Raw genomic sequence first — 16,012 nt, 5'->3', positions numbered from 1 at the left:
ACTATTCATAATTTTTTTTTATCCCCTAAGCAAACCTCGCAAAGAAATCTACAAAAAAAAAGACACAGAAACAAATGCAAATCTTCCACTTAATATTACCAAATCCATCGTACTTATTTCAATTCCTCTCAGTGACCGAGACCTCCCAATGAGGATCTGGCCCTAATCTGGTGGAGCCTTGACAGTGCGTTACGTAAGGCCACTTCTTATCTCAAACGACTACCCAAATGATCTAATTATTACTCCAAGTTCACTAATCAGACTGCCGGCTTTTTGGGATATGGTCATTTGGTTTTTGGGGGACTTTTAGTGGGCGAATTGAAAATATTGGTTATTCTACTCAACACCTTCTCTGAAAATTCTTAACATCATCATCCTCCGAGCCTTTTCCCAATCATGTTGGGGTCGGCTTCCAGTCTAACCGGATTCAGCTGAGTACCAGTGCTTTACAATAAGCATTCTGAAAATTCTTAACAAATAAAATAAAATAAAATAGATCGTTGAAAATAAGCTGTGGACGAATATTATGTTTTATACCTTTTTAAACATGTAATCGACATTACATTGGACCATGTAGACAATTATTATGCCTAAAACAGAAGAATGGAAGAAAAACCTTAAAGTTCCTTAAAGTTATGAAACAATCAACGCAATTTAGCGCAATTATAAAAGAATGTAAATGAAAAAGATTTCATAATGAGATTTAAAGAAAGGCCGACAAGACAAGGAACTCAAAAGTTAGCAAATGTCTTTAAAGAATCTTTGGGGATTCCAAAATTGTTTTCAATTAGAGAAACTTATTACGAAAGACGTTTAAAAATCTCCCGATTAGCTCCCCTGATCTTCGTATTAAAGAGAAAGATTAGTCGAACGAAGGTTACTGGAGAATTCGGAGCAAAATATTCTGAGAAGTTAAGTGTGATCATTTTTTAGACTGAGACCTTTGATAAATATAAGGTATTAGCATTGAGCTAAAAATGAAAATGTAGTATTTGGCTGCCAGTTCTGGGATGAGAATATTGATTCATATTGATTCTATAACCTATGGATATTCAGTCGCTGACATTAATATTTTACCCACTTGGCACTGTTCATAATGTTACCTTTTAAAATTTTGTAAACCTGAAAGTATCCACTGAAAGTTTATGAAATCCCGATGGATTACGAATATCCATCGACCCCTATATTTCTTACCACTAGTTTTGGCAAAAAAACTAAACATTTAATATAATAGCAAATCACAAAAAATCCAGCTTGTAAATAAAGCATTATTTTTCCAGTAGGTACGTCTTTCGCAAGGTTTTTCATACCTTATCCCCTGAAATATTGGCAAATAACAATCCGAGTGTTTCAATACCTTTCATAAAAAGTGTGTGTAAACATACAGAAGTATGTGCTTTTAATAAACCTTTGAAATGCCTCTCAGGAGGTCCTGAACCCTTTCACATACTTTAGCACCACGTACTTTGAAGTTGTTTTCATCGAAATTGTTTAATCTAAAGCACACATATTTTCTTTAATGGTAATGCTTTATTTTATTTTATGAATTTGTAAATGGAGTTATGTAAGATGTGCTGTTATAAATATGTGGAGTAAATATGATGTGATATAAAATTTATATCTTATGGTGTCAAGCTAATTTCATCTATAGGTTTGGTTTCTATAACTATCTTCAATCCAATAGTTGAAAGTAGCCACTTACCATTACAAAATAATAATAGTACTAAATATCTATGTAGTCTTCTATTTACTTCTATAAAAAATAGTCCAAAGTTACACAAAACTAAAATTTCATATAACACCTATCATTGTCCTAGACAAAACGACTCCAGGGGCTTTCTGTCCACCTCCTAACCCTACAGACGGTATTAAAGTTTACAAACTTGCTACCTAACAGCAGTCTGCTAAGATTTCATTAAGAAGGAGTTGGTCCCAGGACACAGTTTGACGACTGACAAGAGAGGACTCACTGGAGATTATAGATTATAGAATATGGTTAAGTTGTTAGACTGTGTCTTTGTTTTAGAAGTTGGGTTCATTTTTTACATAAGATAGCTAAATTATTTTCACTGCCAGTTATTTTAACTAACTGTTTTTCACGGTTTCACAAACATCCCGGAAGAACTTATTCATGTAGCCGGAAAAATATAAGACACAAATAACGTGGCTACTAGAAAAAAAAAAAAAACAATTCAAATCTGTCAATGATCCAGAGATTCTTACAGCTTCACAAACTTTACCTCTTCATATTTGTTCAATATAAGATACCTTGGTAACAGAACTTATGGTCATATCTAAAATTAACCATAAACTCCCAAACATATTTAACCACATAGTTGCACATGAAAGGAAAATTCCTTCCTCCACTACAACCATAGCTAAATAACGTGAACTATTTTGATCATTCTCCTTTACAAAATATAAGTCAAAGTGTCTCTCAGTCCTTGTCCTGAAGGCCACAAAGGGAAGACAAATAGGTGTTTGATGAGCAGTCGGGTCCCTTGACTTTTGCCCAGCACTTTATCGGGGATTGCATATTCAGTGGGAGAGCGAACGGATTGGTATTAATGTTGTTTTGGTCGAAGATAAGGATGGTGGCCCTGAAGACTTAGTGACTTAGTTCAGTAAGTATTTGACGAGTACAAATGGTACAGAATTAGTATTATGGTTTGGTTTCGATTAGTATGAAAATTTTAGTTAATATAATTTAAAGGTTTACTGAAACTCAAACATTGTGAATTGCATTGAATTATGAACATGAGTGCATTAACCATTTATTTGATTTAGTAACTTATTAAAACATTTCTATAGCTGTGTAATAAAAAATCAGTATTAACGTATTGTTTTGAATAAATGTTACTGTTTCAGACTAAAAACAGTTTTCACTAAAAAATGTTCTTTAACATTTACGTTGTACATACCTATAATAGAAACCTTACAAATTCAATGAAGATAAACATAGTGTTATTGAACCGAAATATTAAGGAAATAATATCTTGAAGGGTTTATTTACAAGATTGATAAAGTAGATTTGTGTTTACAATTACTTATATACAATGATTGGAGTTAATGTGATATTACACGACAAGAAATAACGAAATCGTAAACTCAAAATCTTAAGTTCATCTTAGAATTCTGAGAAGTTGGTTAACAACGAAGTTTGCGAAGAGAGTAGCATTGTATACCTCGAAAATAATGAGGTTTTATACTATAAAACATATAACAACCTTATTACATTTTTAATTTTGTATCTTACTAATATCATAAAGCTGAAATGCATGTTTTTGAATTTAATAATCTCAGGAACTACTTGCTGGTCCAATTTGAAAATGTATTCGTTGTTAGATAGCCAATTGATTGAGAAAGGATACAAGCTACTTTTAAACTTTTAAACTAGTTTAATATAATTAAAGTATTATTAATTAAAATTAAACTTTTCGCCGTATATTGTAAACTGAATAAAAAACTAAAAGCCTCTACTTAATACTAAGAAGGAAGCATACTCATCTACAATGACAACACTACACAATAACCTTAGTATTTGGCCCAAATACCCACATTACATACCTAATCTATTAATGAAAGCAAAAGTATCTACGTAATGGGATCACATTACATAATCGCCCAGTCACGGTTGACCCCCATCCCAGGGTATATGTGAAGAATATGTGGATCATTTATCATTGGTAGTCATTCGATTAGATTCATATTTCGCTTGTAATCCTTCAGGGTAAGGTTGGGGCTATACTGAAATGGAAATAGTTTCCTTATAGAAAAGCTGCCTGAAAATTTTGAGTTTTTATTAAACCAAAATAATTTGCTTCGAAAGTGAAGTAAAAGTTTTTTTTTAAGGACTATTCAGAAAGGTCAACGTCTCTTCGGTCAATTAGATTTGAAAGTTAAAAAAATGATTGAAAATCTCGAAATGATTTCTAAAGTACGTTTTGTTAAAAAAGTAATGGGACAGATGTCAACTCGAAGTTTGAGAGACCAATGAACCTATCAATCCAATGACAAACTTTTCTAAACTTCGAAACAATCTTGAAATAACATCTATTGAAATACTTCTTCGTCTTAGATTGTGTAAATATTCCCCTTTTGTATAATTTTAAGTAACTTTCTCAAGTTCATTATTTCGATAGCATCGTTATTTGAAGCTCACGAATTATAAAAACACATTTACGTTGCGCTCCGCTTAGCATATCCTTATCATTATGTTGGCACATTCCGGCCTGCGTCAGTGAGACCTCGAGCCCATCGTTCCCAAGGCCCGGGTATTAATCTTGTGCAGCTCACTGACAGTCGTGAAGGTTGCATTATTCGAGCCATATTGGAATTTTGGCCTCTCTACGTATTCGTACACTCAAGGTTGTGTGAAATTTGCGCGAGATTCCCTGACGTAATGTCAGTATGTTCTAACAGATGTTTGACTCGTTCCTGATTTTTGCTAGTTTTCGTTTTATTGTGTTGTGATTTTGTGAATGATGGATGCCTTTCAATTGATTGATTCTTTTTGTAATGATAATGTTTAGATTTCCATTGTTGTATTGTTAGCTTGACTTCTATTTAGATAAAGGAAACATTGGAAGTACCTAATTAAGTTTGAAACAGCATAGGAACAATTAAATCTAATTGTAGACAGATGTCAACTCGGAGTTGACATGTCCCATTACTTTTTTAACAAAACGTACTTTAGAAATAATTTCGAGATTTTCAATCATTTTTCCAATTAGATATAGTGTATATATATATTTTTAAATTGTTTTACGAGGATAGTTTTTTTTGTGTTGTAAATATCTATGTAAATAAACCTTTGATTGTAGTTAAAAATAAGAAAATACTATTGGAACATTTTACATACAATCCATTAAGGCATAATATTTCACTTTGTAGTTATGTCCAATGACCCGATAAACAGACACGTGTGATAAAAGCAATAAAAATCTTCAAAACAAAACAATTGAACGATAATATTCCGAAATCTATAAATAAAACACTTTATAAGTGAACATCTCTAAATGCTCGCATACCACATAACAAGTCTATAAGAAAGACCATAAAATAAAACATATATTTACAAAATTTTATGTACCAGTCGTAAATTGAAAAAGATTTCAGTGTTCGAAAGACGTATAATTTTATGAATGAGCGCCATTTTATAGCAAATAATATTGGGGAAAGTGCGAAAATAAAAACATGTGAATATTGAAGGAAAAAAGAAAATCTTTGAAAGGAGAAAGTAGTGAGGAACTTGAATAGGCAGGACTAGAAAGGGAATTTGTGTAATGCCGTGAAAATTCCGATAGATAGCGCCACATGCGACGACAGTGTTGTGTTGTGAATATATCAGTATGGAAATAGTTTCCTGTATTTTATGTATCTATTGCTTATAGGACGTGACTTTGGAAAAAGTTATAAATAGAAAAAAAAAATCGCTATTGTTGGATATGAGGACTATATAAACATAAGTCAGAAACATATTGCTTTAGGTATAGTAGACTAGATATAAATAATAAACAACATTGAAAAACCAATCATTTCTGACTGGAAATGTTTTAAGCATCATAACATATACTAAATGAATATTTATCAAGAAAATATTACGTCCCACACAGGTTCTATATATGAGCACTCTTTGAGTTCCTATAATATTAAAATCTTTCATAAAATCCGAATCAGTATTACGGACACAGATTAAATTACGAATGGAGTACGAACATTAATGTATGTGTGGGATGGCATAAAATAACAGTATAAATTGGTATTGTTTTTTATATTATAATGATAAAATTATTATTAATATTGCATTGGAAGGTTTTATTACATTTTATTCAAAAAAGTAGCAAAAAATGGCATTATTAAGTGAGTCATATATTATGTAGATGTTTTGACTTAACTTCAACTCAATCCAGCTTAACTTATTGCAGCTCTCAGAACAGAAATCTGGTCGATGACTTATTTCAGAGATGCAATGATGATCAAAAACCTCTAGTTTTACATCCGTCGGCAGATTAAATGTACGCTCTGAAAGTTACTTCTCTGTGTATAAGGTATTAATATAATAAAACCGATGAAGTGTGGACAGAAATGTCTTCTTAGGAAAGAAGCCTACTCTTCTAGAAAATTGTGAGGAACGTTCAGATTTTGATGACGGCTCAGTTGTTATGTATAACAAAATTACTTTGTTATAGGAACGTTTTTTTTAGCATTTGTTACTCACGAATTTATTTCTTACGCAAACAATTTATCATGGTACGTTAATATTCACTGGTCTTTTGTGGACATTAAAATAAAAATCGTCTCTGAATATTTTCTGCTTGCTTAAAACTACAGTCATTCTAAAGAACAAAATATATTGTAAAACACAATGATTACAAAAAATACAATTACATACAAATACAATTTAATTGTATAATAAGCCAGATACCAGTAAAATATGATAATGAATCAAGACACTTTTGCGTTGTAGGGTCTATAAACTAAATCACTGACACATGACATCTCCAAACCCTTAAAGGTCCTAAGAGGATTATATGACCCCCGAAAACAGTTAGCGTCGGGGCCTAAGCTCCTCAACTAGGTGCTGGAAGTGGGACATTCAGTGTTCCAATATTTGAGACCTGTGCCCAATTTGTTGGAGCTCACTTAACCAACGACAGAATATCTGGGGCCATTGGAATTGGTAGGGAAATTGAATTGGTAGGTCTAGAAAATAGGTCTGGTTTTGGTGCTAAATTGATTAAAAGTGTCACTCGTACTTTTCACGTGAAAATGGTAAACTTTATGTTCATAACTCACTCTCAAAACCAACTAATATCCTGAACAACTTATAATATATTACTAGCTTTTGCCCGCGACTTCGTTCGCGTGGAAAAGTGACTTCCGGCAGATTTTTGGTTTGACCAATAGATGGCGCTATACGTCCAGAATAAATTTTATTTTTATATTTTTTTTTGTAATAAAAACTATGTCCTATGTCCTTCTCCTGGCTCTAAACTACCTCCCTGCCAATTTTCAGCTAAATCGGTTCTGCCGTTCTTGAGTTATAAGTGGAGTAACTAACACGACTTTCTTTTATATATATATGTATATATATATATGAATCAATATGCGTATGAGGAATCTTAAAAGAATTCATCTGGTTATGTCAAAATCAACAAAACAGATTCCACTCATCATCATCAATCGTGATAGCAAAAAAACTGAATTTCAACCACTAGGAATAAAAATTTTATAGTAAAAAACTCAAAGTACATAACTTTTTCAAGCTTCAGATTGTAACTTTTGTTATAGTAAAATGTATTCCCGATTCCAATAATTTGATATCAGAAACATATTAACCTTTGCCCTTTAAGATCCATCTCATTTTCAAGAGGTATAAGCACTTTTGGTGTAATCATATTAAGGCTTATAAACCTCATTATGACTTCCTTTGACACGTAATACTGTTTATTATATTCAAGTAATATCAATTATCAGGAGCCCCATTAATCTACCGTATTTCAAATTGTTTGATGCTGTGGTTTGTTAACGATGAGTTAAAATAAATTGATATTTATCAAAGTTTCTAACTGCACTTGTTATTGTATCATCAAGTAACCTTTTGACTCTTTGCTTAAGTTCAAAATGAGTTATGTTGTTATCAGATTTGCGGCTTCGTGAATTATTGGACAAAACCTTTCACCAACAAACTCTAATTAATTAATTACGTGACTTTTAAACTTAACTACTATTTAGTCTTGATTTTCTCTGAACTTATATTTTGGTTCTATCGTTTTTAGAAAATCAAAGTAACGTACAACAATTGAATGACGTGCTACCATAATTAATTAATGTTTCAGTCAGTCTGTAGAATTCAGATCAGGCTTCACAATACAGATAATAAATCTCTGATCTCTGTTCAAGACACTCAAGGTCATGACACAATAACTTGGGACGGCAGGACTGCAAAATTTGAAGAGTCTCGACTTAATCCTTTTCATCCATAAACTTGAGAGTTTCTCAAAAATTCTGGCACTTATCTGCTTAATAAGAAACTCGTGTATAATCCGTATGATCCTGCTCACCTGTTCTGATCGCAACAAGTCTGAGACCCGGCGGCCTAGTTCATCGGCCTGACCTACATTTCCCTTCGCCCCGCGTCTCCCTGACCCAGCGAACGACCAGCATAACTTGGTCCCGGACCATCGTAATGAAAAAGGAAGTGGAAGGTGCCTTGAGACATTTCGTACCACCATGTCTTTGCGATTTTTTATATGATGTCTGCTGATAACATGTTCCCCCTGCTGTGTTTTGGCATTAAACTTGGGGTTGATAGTGTCTACAAGATGTAATATGTCAAAGTGGCTCTTGATTGTGTGAAAATAATAGTATTTCTTTAGCATGACATAAATAGTCGATAGGATTTTATTTAAACTGAAATCAAATCATTTTTTACAGTCCGTTTAAGGACCATCATTACTTTTAAGGAACCTTTTCAATTTGCTTTTGATAAGGTTTCGAAATTTTTTTGAATAACTTTCTGTCTGAAGACTTATTGATATCTCAGTTTCCTCTTTATAAGATTCATCTTTTAAGGTCTTTCTACGTCAAAATTGAAAAGAAAAATGAAATCATTATATGCAACTGAAACTTTACAAACAAGAAAAATACAACATCACAAACGCTTCCTTAAAAATTACCATAAAAATTCTCATAAAAAAACATTCAAGACTTAAAAAACAACACTCAAATATTCTTAAAATCTCCAACAAAAGTAGGAAAAAAAAAGAAAATTTAATCCGCGACAGCTATACAGACAATAAAATGAGTTGTTCAAGGCCGCGGCGGGAGAGCTCTCACTTCGCTGGACAATCCTCTTTTGCATTATACACAGCATTGTTCGCAATACCCGGTCATTCTCAGCTATTTAATATATAACCACTGTTTGTGCAATTGAAATAAACTTAGTCCTAAAATTTGGACGGTTATGGACAATTGATAAGTTTGAGCAGGTTGGGCAAAGTTGTAGTTTGATCCATTTAGTTGTCGTTATATGCAATTATTGTTTTGGTTTATGATTTGGCAATTTTCAGGTGGTAAGCCCTATTTACTTACCTATGTAGTAATATTCTTGACTACAATATTGCGGAGCATTGCATTAAAATTTACCTAGCAGCTGAAAGCTTGTGAATCTTTTATGAACTTAAGTTCAAAGTTAACACAGCTTTCTTAGCAAGCAGGTTTTTCATAGATGTTGCGACTTTTAATCGCCATCTCATCTCGCCACTTTTAAAGCCATCTATAGGATTTTTTTCAAGACTTCGAAGGTATCCCTTTTGACCAGAGGTTTTTGACCAGATCCAGAAAGTAGAACAGGCTGATTTATGACCAGTTTTCTGTACGTGTCAGGTGTTTGTTTTCCCAGACATTAATCTTGGATCAAAGCGGCCAGCCTACTTACAATGATGGACAAGAGAACACCTATATAACTACCTGCTATTAGTTAACTGTCCGCTCAAACAGTTTTGTTAATGAGGAACCATATTCATTCATTCATTTCATTTCATTTCATTTCAAACTAACCTGTAATAGTAGAAAAATGGCTATGTTATTGGCTTACATTGAAAGAATTATATGTCATTTGCAAAACATTTACAACAGGCACCACCAATATTTTTTAAACCATTGGTGTTGCTTGGTTGCCTCTTATGGATACTGTACCTGAAAAATTAGGCTCATAATGATGATAAGGAGATTCTGTGTCCAACATAACGACTTTTATTAATAAGGCTAGCAAAGGAGGGGTCATTCACAAAACATTTAAGATCAAAAATTGATAACCCACCTATACTAGATACTGACGGTATCCAGCGTTGCTTCACCTTGATCAATTGCCACTGTGGCACTAAGTTTGCCCACTATTTCCTAAAAGCCGAAGCCCACCGAGTTGTTCCAAATACATAGTTACCGCAGGAGGAACCAGGTGAATTTCAGTCTTAAAATAGTCTTCATGCAGCGGGTTCATTTGATGATTTCCCACCTAAAAAAGGTCCCACAGTCGAAAAAGATTTAGACATAAGCATGGTCTTAGAAATGGTCGTAATTGGTTGTCTGGTGCGACGGCTGGGCAGCAATTTGTCTCAATTTGTGCTCGGTAAGGGGGAATTAGTGCCAACAACCGTTTGGAGTGTTTTAAGCTGTTATTCTCTACTTAGATTATTATGTGGGGCTGTTGAATTGGTTTCTTTTATATTTTGTTTAAATCGTTTCTTAATTTTATAGGTACTTGTACCATGAAATGGAGAGGATGGGCTTTTAATATTAGGTTTAATTTCATTGCTATTATCCTGTAATATATGTTCAATTGTAGGACTAGTTACCTATGTAATTCTTAAAAGAAGACTTCTGCAATAAAGCTGGGAAAACTATTACTTAATTTGAAAAGGGACGTTTGAACTTTGCCTATACAGATATAAAATCAATAAGGAACCGAACTCACATGCACAAAACCAATAAATTGAGTTGCATTATAAAAGCTCCAGCAGTATTGGGTGTCGTGCGTCCCAATTACATAATAAAAGGGCATCACTACATTTGTTCGTATTTATTCGTAGAAACACGCATAAGCACGATTTCTTTCAGGACTTTTTAAGCTTGGATGTTTTATCACATTTTTTTTAATAGGTATAAAAAAAAACTTTTTATCAATAAATAATTAAGCGTGTCTTGAATTAAAGTTGTTTGCAATTATTAAGCTTCTCAAAATCATTTTAGACTAAACAGGTGGTCTTTGCTTATACAAAGATAAAACGAAAGATAAAACAATTATCAATTTTCGTTACAAAAAAACGATCGTCGAAGTCGATATTCTCCATTTATGTATTCCCAGCCCTTATTAAGCCTAGGTCTCACTAGGCCGTTTGACCTCAGACCTCATCGCAGGTGTTTAGATATTTACACAAACAATATAATCACGACGTGTAGTCACGACTTTACTAAAGGTTACTTTAACGTGGGCTTAATTGATTGCTTTGTGTACGTAACTGAAGTTATGATTACTTAGATTATGATTTTACGCTGTTTAATAAGTAACATTTACTCGGGAATTTACTGATAATTGGCCTGCAATACCTACCCGAAAAATTCTTCCAAAAAATCCTAGTTCTTTAGTTTCACTCTTTAGAGAGAAGTTTGTACATAGAAGAGTAATTCGTATTTAAGATAATAAATAAAAGACCCTCCATAGATTACCATCGAAAATCACGTGGGACTATCAATCAACTCCATTACCCTAGCAGCCTTCGTAAATAATCACAGAAATGCTTTCCAAATTGTCATTGTTTAAAATTATCGAAATATAATCGTTTCCAGGCCAAGGCCTCGAATATAGGTTAAGAAAAACTAAGGCATCATTAATATCAAATCAGTTGTTACTATTCAAATCGATCTCCACTGTATGCAACTTCCTATAGAGTTTTAAAGGAAATTGAGACTTAGGACGAAACAATACGATTCACATTTAATTGGAGAGTGTACAGTCATTTCCGACTTTTGTATTGTAATGCGTGGGTACAAGGTTAGGAGCGAAGAAGACGGGTGTATGCGGGGTGGGGAGGGGTGGGGTGGAATGCAAGGCTAAGAGGTCGCAGGTAGTACACTGACCTGACCTACATTCGGTTGCAGGGTGCCGTGTAAATATTGATTTAGTGACCTTTTCCACTTGTTGCTGTATGTTCCAAGACGTTTCCACGGGGTTTGAACCGTTTTATGGTAAAAGAGCATTAGGTTATTGAAGCGAAAAAAATTTTTTTTTTTAAATGTATGGATTACAGCTATGTTTTCCATTAATTGTTATACTAAACTAAAAGGATGTTAAAACGTCATATGTACGAATTTATTACAGGGATGGTGTGGCGTATAATATTATAAACCTTGGCAAGGTCACGATCATACAAGTGCTACATTATTCAGATACTAGCTACTTCTTCCCGTACGTGGATAAAAAATGCCATGTTCAGTGCGGATAGTGTAACTGCCTACCAGTGAAGAATTTTTCGTAGTACCTACACCTCAGTAACTTTTTTTACGTAATTTTATGCAGCCTTCTTTTATAAAGTCCCACTTACAAATTACCTGTAAGTAAATAAGATTACTACTTATATCAATGAGCAATCACAATGTTCTTAAATAAAAGATAATAATTCTATGACCTTCTTAATATTTCGCAACAAACATGGTGGCCGTCAAAGTCTGTGTTCTATGGTGTATGTAAATACAATGTCTGATATGACAGATGGTAATTCACTATATACCATTGTTATATGCCGGTGACAAGCCCTTTTCAAGTTGAGCAAACGTTAGATTATTCAACACTTTGATCTCACATTTTAAGCCTCAATGTAACTATTATAACATATTTGTACTGTGCTTTAGCTGCTCAAGTAAGTTCTTCTAACAAATTACTTAATTCTTAATTAACTAAAATCTTTGCTTAATTTCTTATACTTTCAATTATTGACCACTTAAATAAATAAGCTCTCGAAAATCTATGCCAAAATAGAAGGAGAAGTTATTGATGTATTTTAACAACTAGTTATTTTACATTATTATCATTATCAAGGGAACTATACCTCGACAAAAAATGAGCCTTAATGTTGTTTCTTTGCCTCTAGCTAGATTATGGTCATTCACAAGGTTAAAAAGTTTTGCCCTGACTGAAGAGTTACTTTTTCTTTTATAACATTAGCACCTAAGGATTATTTTTACGTCATAAAACTTCCGTTTTCCTGAATTATCTCTTGTAACAATTTGTTTATGTTTGTTACAGCGTGGGTGCTCGGCTGGCTGATGTGTAAGACGGTGCCGTACGTGCAGGGACTCTCCGTCGCCGCCTCAGTGTACAGCCTGGTGGCAGTCTCACTTGACAGGTAAGGACTTAATATAATAAAATGAACAATACAACAGTTTATTTATGTACAGGTTCAATTGCAGCTAAAAAGAGAAAGTGTTAAACTTAGTAGCTATCAGATCTGTAATGATTGTTTTACGTCAACCACAGTGATAACCCCTAAACAAGTGAACTATTCATATTGGCAACATATTTATGTAGGTTGTATGTACATTAAGTTCTATTGTGGCTAAAAAGAGAAAGTCTTAATAGCTACCTCTCGCCCATGGTTAATTGTTTAGCTACCTACTTAGCCACTTTTATTTGCATTAGATCAATCTAAAATATGCATAATATGCGTCTTGGAGAGATTTATAATAGTTTTTTGCACGGAAGCCGAAATTAAGAGTTGGATTATTTTTCTAAAGGCTCATTTTAAACTTTGGTAGGAAATGAAAAGCTATTATTCCTAATATATACCTAAATTACATAGCTACCAACATTTTATATTAATGTTATCCTTCTAAAAAACCATACTTATAAAAAAAAACATCGTACTTACTGAAATATTATGACGTAAAATATTTATTTGACGTGATCTCATCGGGATATTTATATAAGATTTATTCATCGTAATACATAATATTACGATCTGATACCAATAATAACCAATGATATCTCTTCACTTTGAAGTTTTTCTAACCCATATAACTGTGTGACATAACCTACATACCTTCTATGCTTATTTATTCTGTTACTGAGTTGAAAATATAAACTGAATAAATCTTGTACATTTTATTTATACTTCTTGATGAAAAAAGCACAGTTTTTATTCATAAAAAAAAATCTATAAAATATTTATGAAAAACTTTTTCGTTCTGAGGACTATTTTCACCGACAACTCGAACGTCCGTTTTATTTTAAACAATTATTTACTTTATAAACTGAACAAGAAAAAAACAGCTGTTTTAAAAACTTACGTTTATGGTGTCGGTGAACCTGGGCCTAATTAGTGTGTTCGTTCACTAAATAAGTTAAGCAAATATATTAGTGAAACTTCTGTGAATACTATTAAAAGCGAGTTTAGATAACACCAAATTGGAAAACTTTCTTAAGAATTTTATTCAAAAATTTTAAGTTTGTTCACCTATGATAGGTCTAAATTTTGATCTGAAAAGTTATAAGGAGTTTATCTTAATTAGTTCATCTACTCTATGATAAAACTAATTTATACTAACAACGCATTTACCTACATGACATAGCATACACTTATAATTCATTTGTGTCTCACAACAACACAACACAAAATTCAATTTCCTCTCTTTTCAGCCCCACTAAATAAAACACTACCCGCATAAAATGCAGCTGCTTCCAAATTACCCGGAATGCGCCAAAAGGGTCGGCACACGACCCAACAATACCTGGGACCTTGACCCACTAGGCCTTATTATAAAATCGGGCCTATAATGCAGAAGGACCAGAATTCCAAACTCCAAGGTCCTTCGAGCCAAAATTAGTCAAACATACCCCAAACTGACAAAAAATTTCGCCAAGAATTTTGGTCGATGGGGCTGAGGTCTGATAGAGCTTGGGGCATTTCTTTTGATAAAGGACCTTGAGTTTTGAATGGAAGATTTTTTGAATTTAGATCTTCAAATACACTAACATTAAACATAACTCTGACTACATAATAAATGTCTATCTGAAACAGCTTTATGTCTTATTGAAATATTCAATTAATTATTAACACCATGATAATGTTACAGGATAACATTACCATGGATTTTCCCCAAAGGGAAGTATAGAAACCAACATTTCATAAGTTACATACAAAGTTAATAAGGTTTACTTCCTGTTGATCTCATGGAGATTACGAGTATAAATATTACATCACAAGAAGATTTAATGCATAATATTGCATAACATTCAATCAGTAGATAGATATACAACTAAAATTATGAATCCGATTCCCTGAAGGAATTAATATCCATTAAAACAATTTAAACAATATCTTATAATCTGTTCAAAACTAAATACAAAACATCTTAAACTGAAACAAATTTTACTATTTACTAGAAAGAGATAAAACGATTGAAAATTTCGCCGAAGAAAAATATTGACTTTGTCATGTTAAAGATAATTTAATTTCCAAAAAGGTTTCTGTTGTAATTTGTTCGTTCGAAGAATTAGGCAAATATTATTTGCTCCTTATAATCAGGTTCTAACGTATTAGCTAAATATTTTGTTAAACGTCCTTTAGTTATTTTTCTAGAGTTCATTGGCCCTTTTTAAAATTCAGAAGGAATTCCAGGCGTACAAATCGGTATTGGAAATAGCTACTGGAAGTTGAAAACTGTAATGTTTTTATCCTTCTATTATTATCTTTAATAGGAGAGAAATTCAACGCCTATACTAATTTTACAAATTGTTTACAATTTAAGTACGACAAATTAGTGGGTGGAAACCTTTGCTAATTAAAATAACAAATTACCACAAATAAAGCCTGCTATCTAGACACACGGCAGTGTGTCCGCCAAGTTCGAGCAAAAAAGCGACACACCGGCCGTGGGTTATATTACACGAACCATTTCGGGCCAAATTCGACCCCCCTGTAACTCAAAATCTATTTTATTTACGCATATCAAATTTCTAGTATCTGTTGAGACCCCCTCACTTATCTAAAATACAAAATTTCATTAATATACCTATTGTAGGTCTTGAGATATTGACGTCAGAAAATCGCTATTTTTACTATACACTTATTCACTTATTCACTGACTCACTCATCAAAAACCTAGACCACTTCCAATGGTCGTATTGACTTGAAATTTGGCATGGAGGTAGGTCTTTATGTCAAGTTAAAGGGAAAAATCTGAAAATGGCCAAGTGTGAGTCGGTTTCAAAATAATGAAGGTGTTTTATACCCGGTGTAAATTTATTCCCCTAAGGAACTAAAACGAACTAAAATCTATATTTATATAATATATCTTCGAATGGTACAAAGGTTTGTATTTAGTCAAAGTAAAGTAAAAATCTGAAAACGGCCAAGTGTGAATTACTTTCGAAAATAACGAATGTGTAACTTTGATCCACGAACATAATATATGATAACATGTCATGTCAGTCAGTTGGTAAATCTAGTCC

At 33.0% G+C, this 16,012-nt stretch overlaps 1 protein-coding gene across 1 annotated transcript in view; it reads left to right on the top strand.

Moving 5' to 3' along the window:
• LOC124634601 (neuropeptide SIFamide receptor) overlaps nt 1–16,012 on the top strand; it is a 130,079-nt gene that overhangs the window by 62,552 nt on the left and 51,515 nt on the right. The window contains exon 2 of the mRNA XM_047170242.1: nt 12,809–12,908. Within this exon, the coding sequence (XP_047026198.1) occupies nt 12,809–12,908 (100 nt within the window). The remainder of the gene's footprint in view (nt 1–12,808; nt 12,909–16,012) is intronic.

The sequence above is a fragment of the Helicoverpa zea genome, chromosome 11 (genome assembly GCF_022581195.2).
Source record: "Helicoverpa zea isolate HzStark_Cry1AcR chromosome 11, ilHelZeax1.1, whole genome shotgun sequence".
Taxonomy (NCBI): Eukaryota; Metazoa; Arthropoda; class Insecta; order Lepidoptera; family Noctuidae; genus Helicoverpa; species Helicoverpa zea.
Note: the sequence above shows the minus strand (reverse complement) of the source record. Positions and strands in the feature narration are given on the sequence as shown.